At 40.0% G+C, this 14,542-nt stretch overlaps 1 protein-coding gene across 1 annotated transcript in view; it reads left to right on the forward strand.

The window, feature by feature from the left end:
- The window catches only part of LOC126187820 (isoleucine--tRNA ligase, mitochondrial), a 106,658-nt gene that overhangs the window by 13,371 nt on the left and 78,745 nt on the right, over positions 1-14,542 (forward strand). Inside the window, exon 3 of the mRNA XM_049929112.1 lies at positions 12,334-12,493. Within this exon, the coding sequence (XP_049785069.1) occupies positions 12,334-12,493 (160 nt within the window). The remainder of the gene's footprint in view (positions 1-12,333; positions 12,494-14,542) is intronic.

Below are 14,542 nucleotides of genomic sequence, written 5' to 3' on the forward strand. Positions count from 1 at the left end.
ATGGAGGTCTCTTCAATCTGGCAATACTTTGTTCACAAAGACGTGTTCAGGTTACCTGGGTGACAGAACTACAGCATGTTGATGACACTGCATCTCCTCCTCTAACACCGCCAGAGTTACAGCTGTCAGTCAGCTGCTTTAAAACTGCATATGATTGCTGTGGTTGAATCATCAATGCTGGGAAAATGAAGGTACTCAGAATTAACTCTCCCTTAATTCAATACCTCTATCGTAGACACAGCACTAGAGCAAGTTGAGCACTTGTCATATGTTGGAACCATCTTTTCTAAACCTTTACCTCTGAAGATGTTGATAAAAGAACAGGGGTTGCCCATGCAGCGTTTGGACAGTTAACAGACAGAGTCTTCATAAAAAAAGACCTAAAGCTGCATACCAGACTCATGGTGTACAGAGCTGTTGTCACTTCTGCGTTGCTGTACAGCTGTGAAACTTTGACACTCTATTGCCATGATATCAAGAAACTTGAACACTTCCTCCAGCAAAAAGGCACACACATCTTGAACATTAAGTGGGAGAACCATGTTACCCACAATGCGGTTCTTGAGGAAGCGCATCTAAGCGGCATTGAGGCCACCATCATCACTCAACAATTGAGATGGTTAGGCCATATTCATCACATGAGTAATGCGAGGCTTCCCTGCCAAATCCTTTATGGTGAACTCTGCTCAGGCAGTAGCGCTTTAAGGACCAGATAAAACACATCACGAGGACAACTGGCATAAAGATACAAACATGGGAAGAATGTGCTGTGGACTGCTTACTATGGAGGATCAAGACATCCACTGCTGTCAACTTTTTTTGAAGGAAAATGTGGCGAAGAGGCCAAGTGACAGGCAAGGAAGCTCTGTCAGTTACAACTCTACCCTCCTCCAACTATTCTGTGTGATGTATGTGGATGAATGTTTTGTGTCAGGATTGGTCTGTTCAGCCACCAGAAACACATCCATACACTGAATCGAAATGCTCATAATTCACAGGAAGAAGCTTTGCATACTTGTAATCAAGTTGCAGCCGACTCGACCTAGGGTGTCATATGTGGTTAAGTTATCTTGATATGTCTCTTGGTCTGAACTTGCAGCTGCCTCCCACCTATTGCGCCACAAAAACCCTCCTGATAATTTACACTTAGCATCCAGTGGATGAAGATAATGTCAAAATTGCCAGATGCTTTTGGGCTAATTGCAGAACAAAATTTCTTGTTTTACTGATCACATCATGGTCAGGCAGAGATTCTGAAATCAGATGCTGAATTGTAAGGCATACCCGGGAGCAGATATAGATTCAGAACACAATGTAGTAGTGATGAAGATTAGGCTGAAGTTTATGACGTTAGTCAGAAAGAATCAGTATCCAAAGAAGTGGAATACAGAAGTACTAAGGAATGACAAGATACTTTTTAAGTTCTCTAAGGCTATAGATACAGCAGCAAGGAACAGCTTAGTAGGCAGTACAGTTGAAGAGCAATGGACATCTCTAAAAATGGCATCACATAAGTTGGAAAGAGAAACGTAGGTGGAAAGAGGCTAACTGTGAAGAACCCTTGGGTAACAGAACAAATACTTAAGTTGATCAATGAAAGAAGGAAGTACAAAAATGTTCAGGGAAATTCAGGAACACAGAAATACAAGTCACTGAGGAATAAAATAAGTAGGAAGTGCAGGGAAGCTAAGATGAAATGTCTGCATGAAAAATTAAACGAAATCAAAAAAGAAATGATTATAGCAAGGACTGACTCAGCTTGTAGGAAAGTGAAGAAAACTTTCGGTGAAATTAAAAGCAAGGGCAGTAACATTAAGAGTGCAAGAGGAATTCCACTGTTAAATGCAGAGGAGAGAGCGGAGAGGATGTACATTGAAGGCCTCTATCAGTGTGAAGAAATGTCTGATGTGATAGAAGAAGAAACGAGAGTCGATATGGAAGAGATAGGGGATCCAATATAAGAATCATAATTTAAGAGCGCTGTGGAGGTCTTAAGATCAAATAAGGTAGTAGGGATAAGTCCATCAAAATTCCTAAAATCATTGAGGGAAGTTGGGGGAAGTAGCAACAAAATGACTATACACGTTGGTGTGTAGCATGTATGAGACTGGCGCTGTACCATCTGACTTTCGGAAAAATGTCATCCACACAGTTCCAAAGACTCCAAGAGCTGACAAGTGTGAGAATTATCACACAGTCAGCTTAACAGCTCAAGCATTCAAGTTGCTGACAAGAATAACATACAGAAGAATGGAAAAGAAATTTGAGGATGTGTTAGATGACGATCAGTTTGGTTTTAGGAAAGGTAAAGGCACTAGAGAGGCAATTCCGATGTTGCAGCCAATAATGGAAGCAAGACTAAAGAAAAATGAAGACATGTTCATAGGATTTGTCAACCTGGAAGAAGTTTTCAACAATGTAAAATGTTGCAAGATGTTCAGAATTCTCAGAAAAATATGGGTAAGCTTTAGAGAGAGACAGGTAATATACAATATGTACAAGGACCAAGAAGGAATAATAAGATAGGAAGACCAAAAACGAAATACCCAGTTTAAAAAGGATGTAAGACAGGTATGTAGTCAATCTGTACTTCGAAGAAGCAATGATGAAAATAAAGGAAAGGTTCAGGGGTGGAATTAAAATTCAAGGTGAAAGGATATCAGTGATACAATTCACTGACAACATTGCTACCCTGAGTGAAAGTGAAGAAGAATTACAGGATCTGCTGAATAGAATGAACAGTCTAATGAGTACAGATATGGATTGAGAGTAAATTGAAGAAAGATGAAAGTAATGAGAAGTAGCAGAAAGGAGAACAACAGGAAACTTAACATCAGGATTGATGGCCACAAGTAGATGTAGTTAGGGAATTGTACTACATAGGCAGTAACTAATGACGGATGGAACAAGGAGGACACCAAAAGCAGACTAGCACTGCCAAAGAGGGCATTCTGGCTAAGAGAAGCCTACTAGTATCAAACATAGGCCTTAATTTGAGGAAGAAATTTGTGAGAATGTATGTTTAGAGCACAGCACTGTATGTCAGTGAAACATGGACTATGTGAAAACTGGAACAGAAGAGAATCAAAGCATTTGAGATGTGCTACAGACGAATGTTGAAAATTAGGTGAACTGATAAGATAGGGAATGAGGAGGTTCTGTGCAGAATCAGAGAGGAAAGGAATATGTGTAAAATACTGACAGGGAGAAGGAAAAGGATGATAGGACATCTGTTAAGACATCAGAGAGTGATTTTTATGGTAGTAGAGGGAGCTGTAGAGGGCAAAAACTGTAGAAGACAGAGACTGAAATGCATTCAGAAAATAATTGAGGACACAGGTTGCAACAAGTGCTGCTTTGAGATGAAGAGGTTGGCACAGAAGAGGAATTCATGGTGAGGCTCATCAAACCAGTCAGACGACTGATGACTTAAAAAAACAGAAAAAGTATATATTCCACTCTTTATCCACCACTACAATTCTTGTTCTCTATGGCTCGCTCTAGTACCATAGAAGCTATTCTCTGGTGCCTTAACATAAGTCAGTGGTTGCATCAATGACTACAAGTGTAATAAGAAATGCCAAGAAAGGAAGGAAAATATATTTGCTTAACAAGAGTGATAGGGCACAAATCGCAGAATATCTGAGTGACCACCATCAAACGTTCATTTCTGAGGAAGAGGATGTGGAACAAAAATGGAAAAAATTCAGAAACATCGTCCAGTACGCCTTAGATAAGTTCGTACCGACTAAGGTCCAAAGCGAGGGGAAAGATCCACCATGGTATAACAATCATGTACGAAAGGTACTACGGAAACAAAGAAAGCTTCATCATAGGTTTAAGAGTAGTCGAATCATAGCTGATAAGGAAAAGCTGAACGAAGCGAAAAAGAGCGTAAAGAGAGCAATGAGAGAAGCATTCAACGAATTCGAACATAAAACATTGGCAAACAATCTAAGCAAGAACCCTAAAAAGTTTTGGTCATATGTAAAATCGGTAAGCGGATCTAAATCCCCTATTCAGTCACTCGTTGACCACGATGGCACCGAAACAGAGGACGACCGAAGAAAGGCAGAAATACTGAATTCAGTGTTCCGAAACTGTTTCACTGCGGAAAATCGTAACACGGTCCCTGACTTCAGCCGTCGCACGGACGCCAAAATGGAAAATATTGAAATAAACGATATCGGAATTGAAAAACAACTGCTATCACTTAGTAGCGGAAAAGCATCCGGACCAGACGAGATACCCTTAAGATTCTACAGTGATTATGCTAAAGAACTTGCCCCCTTTCTATCAGCAATTTATCGTAGATCGCTGGAAGAACGTAAAGTACCTAGCGACTGGAAGAAAGCGCAGGTCGTTCCCATTTTCAAGAAGGGTCATAAATCAGATGCGAATAATTATAGGCCTATTTCGCTTACGTCAATCTGTTGTAGAATAATGGAACATGTTTTGTGTTCTCGTATTATGACGTTCTTAGATAATACAAATCTCCTTCATCATAACCAACATGGATTCCGCAAACAGAGATCATGTGAAACTCAGCTCGCCCTATTTGCCCAAGAAATTCACAGTGCCGTAGACACTGGCGAGCAGATTGATGCCGTATTCCTGGACTTCAGAAAGGCATTTGATACGGTTCCGCACTTACGTTTAATGAAAAAAATACGAGCTTACGAAATATCGGACCAGGTTTGTGATTGGATTCAGGATTTCCTAGAAGAAAGAACACAACATGTCATTCTTAACGGTTCAAAATCTGCAGATGCAGAGGTAATTTCGGGAGTACCGCAAGGAAGCGTGATAGGACCTTTATTGTTTACAATATACATAAATGACTTAGTTGACAACATCGGTAGCTCCGTGAGGCTATTTGCAGATGACACGGTTGTCTACAAGAAAGTAGCAACATCAGAAGACTCGTACGTACTCCAGGAAGACCTGCAGAGGATTAATGCATGGTGCGACAGCTGGCAGCTTTCCCTAAACATAGATAAATGTAATATAATGCGCATACATAGGGGCAGAAATCCATTCCAGTACGATTATGCCATAGGTGGTAAATCATTGGAAGCGGTAACGACCGTAAAATACTTAGGAGTTACTATCCGGAGCGATCTGAAGTGGAATGATCACATAAAACAAATAGTGGGAAAAGCAGGCGCCAGGTTGAGATTCATAGGAAGAATTCTAAGAAAATGTGACTCATCGACGAAAGAAGTAGCTTACAAAACGCTTGTTTGTCCGATTCTTGAGTATTGCTCATCAGTATGGGACCCTTACCAGGTTGGATTAATAGAAGAGATAGACATGATCCAGCGAAAAGCAGCGCGATTCGTCATGGGGACATTTAGTCAGCGCGAGAGCGTTACGGAGATGCTGAACAAGCTCCAGTGGCGGACACTTCAAGAAAGGCGTTACGCAATACGGAGAGGTTTATTATCGAAATTACGAGAGAGCACATTCCGGGAAGAGATGGGCAACATATTACTACCGCCCACATATATCTCGCGTAATGATCACAACGAAAAGATCCGAGAAATTAGAGCAAATACGGAGACTTACAAGCAGTCGTTCTTCCCACGCACAATTCGTGAATGGAACAGGGAAGGGGGGATCAGATAGTGGTACAATAAGTACCCTCCGCCACACACCGTAAGGTGGCTCGCGGAGTATAGATGTAGATGTAGATGTAGATGTTGTATTGGCTCTGACCCTTTCCCTTATTCTAGTTTGTTTTCCACATGTTTCTTTTCTTGGAAATTCTCCAGTGAACCACATTTATCATCTTTGTTGTTGCTGTAGTCTTCAGTCCTGAGACTGGTTTGATGCAGCTCTCCATGCTACCCTATCCTGTGCAAGCTTCATCATCTCCCAGTATTTACTGCAATCTACATCCTTCTGAATCTGCTTACAAGGGAACCTCCCCATCGCACCCCCCCCCCCCCCCCCCCCCTCAGATTTAGTTATAACTTGGCACGGTGGATAGGCCTTGAAAAACTGAACACAGATCAATCAAGAAAATAGGAAGAAGAAGTGTGGAACTATGAAAAAATAAGCAAAATATACAAACTGCGTAGTCCATGTGCAACATAGGCAACATCAAGTATAGTGAGCTCTTAGGAGCGCCGTGGTCCCGTGGTTAGCGTGAGCAGCTGTGGAACGAGAGGTGCTTGGTTCAAATCCTCCCTCGAGTGAAAAGTTTACTTTCTTTATTTTCGCAAAGTTGTGATCCGTCCATTCGTTCATTGACGTCCTGTTCACTGTAAAAAGTTTAGTGTCTGTGTTTTGCGACCGCACCGCAAAACCGTGCAATTAGTAGATGAAAGGACGTGCCTCTCCAATGGGAACCGAAAACATTTGAACCCAAGGCCATAGGTCAACCGATTCCTCCACAGGAAAACACGTCTGATATATTCTATACGACACTGGTGACGGCATGTGCATCACATGACAGGAATATGTTGTCGACCCACCTATCTTGTACACTTGGCAAATGAGTAAAAAGATTCTTCTACCTCACCCGATTTAGGTTTTCTTGTGGATGTGATAATCACTCCCAAAAAAGTGATAAAAACGTAAGAGTTTGTCACATAAACTGCAACAAATGAATGCAACAGTTTCACAGTCGCACAGTTTTCGCTGTGCTCTGTCAAAACAAATGTTTTTAACGTTTTTAAATTTTTCCGTGTGTAGACCGTCAAATCCTGCATATGCCCAAGCAAATTTGAACATGTCCTGGAATTTTGGAGAGCGAAGTTGATTATGTGTGAGTGCCTGAACTTTGATAATCGACACACGATCATGTAAACAATACTGCTCTGTGTACCTGTGCAGCTTCGCAAAATCATAGAATCTTTTCACAAAGTATTTCACTTGCGGGGAAAACCAAACACATCTAACGGTTGCACAAGAGGTGTACAACCTGGAGGAATGGCAATCACGTCTACTCCCACACTAAAATTGTACGGACAGATTAGTCTGAAAATAAAAAATTAAAACTTTCACCCGAGAGAAGATTTGAACCAAGGACTCCTCGTTTTGCAGCTGCTCACGCTAACCACGGGACCACGGCGTTCCTGAGGTCTGCCTATCCTTGATGTTGCCTATGTAGCACATGGACTACTCAGTTTGTATATTTTGCATGTTTTTTCATAGTTCCACACAACTTCTTCCTGTTTTCTCGATTGATCTGTGTTCAGTTTTTCAAGGCCTATCCACTGTGCCAAGTTATAACTAAATCTGAGGGGGGTGCGATGGGGAGGTTCCCTTGTTAGTATATTCATCTCTTTGTCCTCCTCTACGATTTTTACCCTCCATGCTGCCCTCCAATGCTAAATTTGTGATCCTTGATGCCTCAGAACATGTCCTACCAACCGGTCCCTTCTTCTTGTCAAGTTGTGACACAAACTCCTCTTCTCCGCAATTCTATTCAATACCTCCTCATTAGTCTTGTGATCCACCCATCTAATCTTCAGCATTCTTCTGTAGCACCACATTTCGAAAGCTTCTATTCTCTTCTTGTCCAAACTATTTATTGTCCACATTTCACTTCCATACATGGCTACACTCCATACAAATACTTTCAGAAACGACATCCTGTCACCTAAATCTATGCTCGATGTTAACAAATTTCTCTTCTTCAGAAATGCTTTCCTTGCCATTGCCAGTCTACATTTTATATCTTCTCTACTTCGACCATCATCAGTTATTTTGCTCCCCAAATAGCATAACTCCTTTACTACTTTAAGTGTCTCATTTCCTAATCTAATTCCCTCAGCATCACCCAACTTAATTCGACTACATTCCATTATCCCCGTTTTGCTTTTGTTGATGTTCATCTTATATCGTCCTTTCAAGACACTGTCCATTCCGTTCAACTGCTCTTCCAAGTCCTTTGCTGTCTCTGACAGAATTACAATGTCATCGGCGAACCTCAAAGTTTTTATTTCTTCTCCACGGATTTTAATACCTACTCCGATTTTTTCTTTTGTTTCCTTTACTGCTTGCTCAATATACAGATTGAATAACATCGGGGAGAGTCTATCACCTTATACCTCACTTAATGTTCATCATCCTTCTGTAATCCTGCATGTAAGTGATTTGATTCTTTTCATTTCCAGCTTTCTCATATTCTGTGATCCCTTTCTATAGAACACTGCACGCCAATGTACAGTCTCAGAAAGTTATTTCTCAAATTAAGAACTATGTTTAATGCTAGCTGACTTCTTTTGTAAAGGAGTGCTTTCTTTGCCTGTGCGAGTCTGCTTCTTATGTCCTCCTTACTTCATCTGTTACATGTAATTTTGCTTCCAAGGTACCAGAATTCTTCACTTTTTGTCAACTCTGCGCGCCAGTTTTGATGTGACATTCAATGCTAATCTCTTTTCTGCTACTTCTTAAGCCTTCCCCATGCTTTTTTGTTTTGTTTACTATTAATCCACATTTTGTGCACAGTAGACTGTTCATTCCACTGTGCTTGGAATTCTTCCTGAATTTGAAAGAGGATATTGATGTCTTCAACAAATTTTATCAACAATTTCTTGCTGGATTTTGATCCCACTTCCAAATCTTTGCTTCATTTCCCTCATTGCTTCTTAAATATAGATACTGAATAGTAGAGGAGAAAGACCATGTCCCTGTCATACACTCATTTAATTCAAGCTCTTCTGCCTTCGCATTCCATTTTTGTTGCCACTTTTGTTTCTTTCAGATGTTGTATGTTACTTGTCTTTTTAGTGGTGTATACCCACTTTTCATATGGTTTTGAACATCTTACACTACTACTTTGTGGTATCAAATGCTTTTTCCTTTCACAGCAAATAGATTGTCAGAAAAGTCTTGATTTTTGTGATTATCATATGTAACATTAGAACCACCTCTCTGGTGCCTTTAAATTTTCAAAAGTGAAACTGATCATCATCTAACATATCCTTAATTTTCTTTTTCTTGTTCATTATATTTTCCTCGTTAATGACATGAATGCTGGAATTTCCAAGCTCATTGTGCCACTGTTCTCACGTTTATCTGCCCTTGCTATCTTCCAGATTACATGAATGATATTATTTCTGAAGTCTGATGATATGTCTATAGCCTTGTACATTCTACATGTTAACTTGAGAAAAATCGTTTGGTTACCACTACCCCCACTGATTTTAGAACTTGTGGAGAAGTGTTGTGACCAGAAGTCCTCCATATCTCTGTCAAATGCTGATTCTCATGCTAGACCCCTTAGATTCTCCAAACTGACATCAGTTTCTCATTTTAGAATATCAGCAATGTCTCTGCTTTTAAATTTTCTGAAATTTATTGTGACTTTCCTACAGGCTGAATCTGTCCTCCTGACAAACATTTTCCCTTAGCTTCCTTGAACTTCATATTGATTGCATGATAAGTTCACACTAAGTAACTTACTCTGCTATTTCACTTCCTTTTCCAGAACTTTTTTTAATTGAAGTATTTCTTGTGTTGCTCAGTTTCTGGGCAGTAACACATAAATTTGTCCATCCAAGTTCTGTTATCACCCTTTTTAGGGATGTCCATTCTTCTCAACTGAATTGTCAGCTCTCATATTCATTTCTTTAGTACCTACAACCTGAGAGAACTTAAAATGCACTTAGTCATTCCTCAATACTTCAGTTTACCACTTCATTGTATGTTGAGTCTTCCTCACAATTCTTGAAAAAATGCTCTTCATTATTATTAAATTATGATCTGAAATTCTGACAGCTATTGGGTAAATCTTACAATGTAATATCCAATTTTGGAAACTCTGTCTCCCCATGACGTAATCCATCTGGGATCTTCCTTTAGCTCTTAGCCGTATCCGAATTTACTCCCTCCTCTTGTGATTTTTGCATTTTTTATTTTTTATTATTAACTGACATTTATTACAGAGCTTAAGGGGTCTTACTCCTCTCTAATCGTTATTCCAAATCCTGTATTCTTCCACATTTCTGCTGTTCCTTCCCCTAATGTAGTGTTTCAGTTCCCCTCTTGTACTCACTCTTTCTCATCATCTTCTGCTGTTAGTGTCAGCATGTATACTTAAGTGTAGCTGTTGGCATTGGTTTGATTGTGATTCTGTTCTGAAAAATCCTTTCACTGAATTGTTTCCAGTAACTACGTCTTTGCCCTGCCTTCCTGTTTGTAGTGAATCCTACTCCCATTGTATAATTTTCTGATGCTACTGCTATTAACCTATATTCACCTGACAATTTACCTCTGTCTGCTTACCATTTCACTTCACTGACTTTTATTACATGTAGATTCAACCTCTGCATTTTCCTTTCTAGATTTTCTAGCTTCCCTACCACAATTCAGACATCCGACAGTCCACAATTTGACTTATTCTGCAGAACACATTACCTTACTGACTTTTGTATTTCCAAAGGCTACATAAAACTTTCATAAATATGAACACCTAAATGCATAGTACTTTCTGCTCTGTTTATTGTTCTTTGTTCATATATTTGATTAATAAGACGTGTGATATTTTTGACTGTGCAAAACTGAATAAGCCGTGTTTCTTCAAAGTTCAAAGGCAACATATTTGTGTAAATGCCTGTGGAAGCTCTCTGAGCTTCTGTGTCATACAACACTAGACCTGTTATATGGGATTCCTTGGAAGAAAGTGATGTCCACCACAGGTGGCTCTTTGCTGCAGCACCATGGATGCAGCAGAGAGTGCTAAATAGGTGCCAACATTTCTGAAATGCATGTTGCAATCGAATCAACTCAGAAGTAGTGCTCACACTTATAATTGTAGTGCCATCTTTTCTGAGAGTCAGGCTCAAGAATTGAAAAGAGCTGGCAGAGATTATGATTCATAATAATTAATAAGGTGAAATTTATTTCCATGTGAGTAAACATAAAATTTATGTGCATGGCACAAATTGTTACCAGGTGCTGTTTTGTGACAAACACATAATTGACTTGAGCTGCATTTCATGTTTTTATTGTGAATGCAGTGGTTTGTTTGGATTTATTGGCGTTTGCATGGAACAATATATGACACCCATGCAGTAATGTGTGATGCATCCATCACATATTAAAAGTGTGCAGTAATGTCCATGGCTAAATATGGTGCATATTAGAGTTTAGACTTGAACATAAAGAATACCTTGTCTCCTCATTTATTAATGAGATAAATTCATCTGTGTCCGCTTTTACAAACAAAGACTTTCTTAAAGTTTGTTTGGCTGTTAACAGGTTTGTGAATTCAGAAGTGTAAAAATGTTCAGGCCAATGCCAGTGCAAATGACTGCAGAACAGTCAGGACTCAAAGTAAGAATGTCAGGTACACTGTAGGTGGTTGACTATAGGAGTTCAAATGCAGGTAGTTGTAAGATAATGCAATAGCCTGTGGAGTTGAGTGCAAATGAATACTGAAGTCACAGTTGTTAGTGAAAGCATGTGTCAGGCTTGCTCAGAAATTGTTCCAATGACTGTCCGATGCCCAGAAAATACAAATGTTGTGTCTGTCTACTTTCATGTCCTTGCAGCTTCCTGCTTGTCGTTCTGGGAATACCTGCATCTAGCTTCTTCTTCTTCTTTTTATGATAGTGTCTGTTGGTGGTTGACTTTGGAACTCACTAATCGGTCTTCTTCTCATCTCCTGAGGCTCTGGTATTGCTGCTCCCTGCAGATTACTTCTTGGAGTCTGCTGTGTAGTATTTCTAAATCCATTGGTCTTTACATGGTTCTTGATCTTGGCCAGCAGCCAACGTTGCACTTGAAGATTATTTGTAAAAATGGGAGGCAATGGGAACTGCTGTTCAGGCCACTGTTCCTGACATCTGCGTGCAGTTACAGTGAGTAAATTCCAAACTTGGTGGTTCCTTACTGTTGCCAAACCAAACCATAGTGGAGTGCTGAAGCAAGTTAGATATTACATGACAGTGGATTCACAAGCGTATGCTTCCTATGCATATACGTTGTAAGTAAAGTAATGTGGATTATTTCATAAATTCTTGTTGCGAGCATTTGATGATGATTCTTGATTTCTGAACATTGGTATCAACGGACATTGCTAGACAAGAAAGGGATGTGTCAAGAACGAAGTATCGTACACTCTAGAAGTAGTGCTAATTCAGAGATGAAAATTTATGCAGACTTCAACCCAAAACCCAACAGTTCTAGTAGGCCTCCCAAGCTTGCCTCCTGAAGTAATTTTGACTTTGTTGCAGTTTTCATATCCAAAGAAGTGTTTGTAATCAAGCAGCTTGTATCAACAGTAAGAGATAGCAAAATTGCCAGACATAGTAATAGTTTTAGTTTTAATTTGTTAAAAATATCTCATACTATTAATTCTATGTTTTGCATTTACAGATTATGAAAGACATAATATTGCGTCACAAGGTACTTCAAGGTCAAAGAGTGCATTTTATTCCGGGATGGGACTGCCATGGTTTGCCCATTGAACTGAAAGCAGTATCCAATTCATGTGGAAAAGAAACAAAGCTTACACCAGTTGAAATAAGATATAAAGGTGATTTGAATAGCTGTTAATGCATTACATTGTGGCTTCAGATTATCTTTAGTGATGAACTATTTGGCAATCTAAGCATGTTATCGCATTTTTGAAATGCTGCAGTTACCAGAGTTTCCATGAAAGTAGCAAGTATAAGTCACATAGGCATTAGCAAATAATATTGCAGAATGTAGGAATAGTTAAACATGTATTATATTTTTGCTGGAGATTGCAATTACAGATTGACCTGGAAACTGCTCTTCATATTTGCTTGTTACGTTTAGGTTACAGAATCAAGAAACAATAAGAAAGGCTGGATTTTTGGAACATGGGGAATGAGAGGGGGCAGAATAAATGTGAGGCAGTAATTGCCTTTTTATGGTAGTGTTACTTCTCTAGTAAGCTCAATCACAAAATAATTTTGAGTCATTTGTTAACTACCTTGTTAATGTGTAGGGACTCCTTTTATCACTGTTTTGGTGGTGGCTTTGAAAGTTACAACCTTACTAAGAGTTTTACATGAAAGTTTGATATAAAAGTGGCATTGATGTGTACTTGACATTGTATACCTCCAGTTATGGCCTCTTTTTTTTTTAAAAAAAAAAGAAAAAAAAAGAAAAAGGAAAAAAGCTTTACTAAGGCCTAAAATGTTCCTGAAGTGTGCATGCCCCATTCTACAACACTGTGTATTTCATGGTCCGATAACAATAGTGGCTGTGCTTGGATCTTTTGTTAATCTATTCTGTGATAGGCAAGAATTTCAGGCCTTGAGTGGTGGACGGACTGCAAAAGTGGTCAGGTGATTGTCTGAACGCTCACGTTTAGACATACATTTCCACACTCCTAAAACATCCCTAGGTCCACTGTTTCCAGTGTGATAGTGAAATGGAAATGTGAAGGCACATACACAGCACAAAAGCGTAACGGCTGATCTCATCTGTTGACTGACAGAGACTGCCGACACTTGAAGAGGGTCGTAACGTGTAATAGGCAGACGCCTATCCAGACCATCACTCAGGCATTCCAAACTGCGTCAGGATCACCTGCAAGTACTATGACAGTTAGGCGGGAGGTGAGAAAACTTGGATTTCATGGTCAAGCGGCTGCTCATAAGCCACACATCACATCGGTAAATCCAAACAATGCCTCGCTTGGTGTGAGGAGCGTAAACATTGGAGCAACTGAACAGTGGAAAAACATTGTGTGGAGTGACAAATTATGGTACACAATGTGCCGATCCAATGGCAGGGTGTTGGTATGGCTAATGGCCGGTGAGCGGCATCTGCCAGCATGTGTAGTATCAACTGTAACATCAGGGATGGTGGTGTTAAGGTGTGGTTGTGTTTTTCATGGAGGGGCTTTCACCACTTGTTGTTTTGCATGGCACTATCGCAGCACAGGCCTACACTGATGATATTTTAAGCAGCTTCTAGCTTCCCACTGTTGAAGAGCAATTCGGGGATGGCGATTGCATCTTTCAACATGATCGAGCACCTGTTCATAATGCACAGCCTGTGGCGGAGTGATTACATGACAATAACATCCCTGTAATGGACTGGCCTGCATAGAGTCCTGACCTGAATTCTATAGAACACCTTTGGGATGTTTTGGAACGATGACTTCATGCCAGGCCTCACCGACCGACATCAATACCTCTCCTCAGTGCAGCACTCCGTGAAGAATGGGCTGCCATTCCCCAAGAAACCTTCCAGCACCTGACTGAACATATGCCTCTGAGAGTGGAAGCTGCCATCAAGGCTAAGGGTAGGCCAACACCGTATTGAATTCCAGCAGTACCAATGGAGGGCGCCACGAATTTGTAAGTCATTTTCTGCCAGGTGTTCTGATACTTTGATCACATAGTGTATTTTATTGAAGTTGAGAATTAGTGACATGGACATATAATTTGAATCTCTTTTATTACCTGTTATGCCGTGTCATAGACACGCTTATTTTTAAGGCACTTGCAGTCACACATATATCCCTTTACCCACCACATCTGAGGCACCATACCAGCCAGATGAATGTCTATTCGTTAGCTTTTGTATTATGTTAAGTATCTCCTGT

The sequence above is a fragment of the Schistocerca cancellata genome, chromosome 5 (genome assembly GCF_023864275.1).
Source record: "Schistocerca cancellata isolate TAMUIC-IGC-003103 chromosome 5, iqSchCanc2.1, whole genome shotgun sequence".
NCBI classification, from domain to species: Eukaryota; Metazoa; Arthropoda; class Insecta; order Orthoptera; family Acrididae; genus Schistocerca; species Schistocerca cancellata.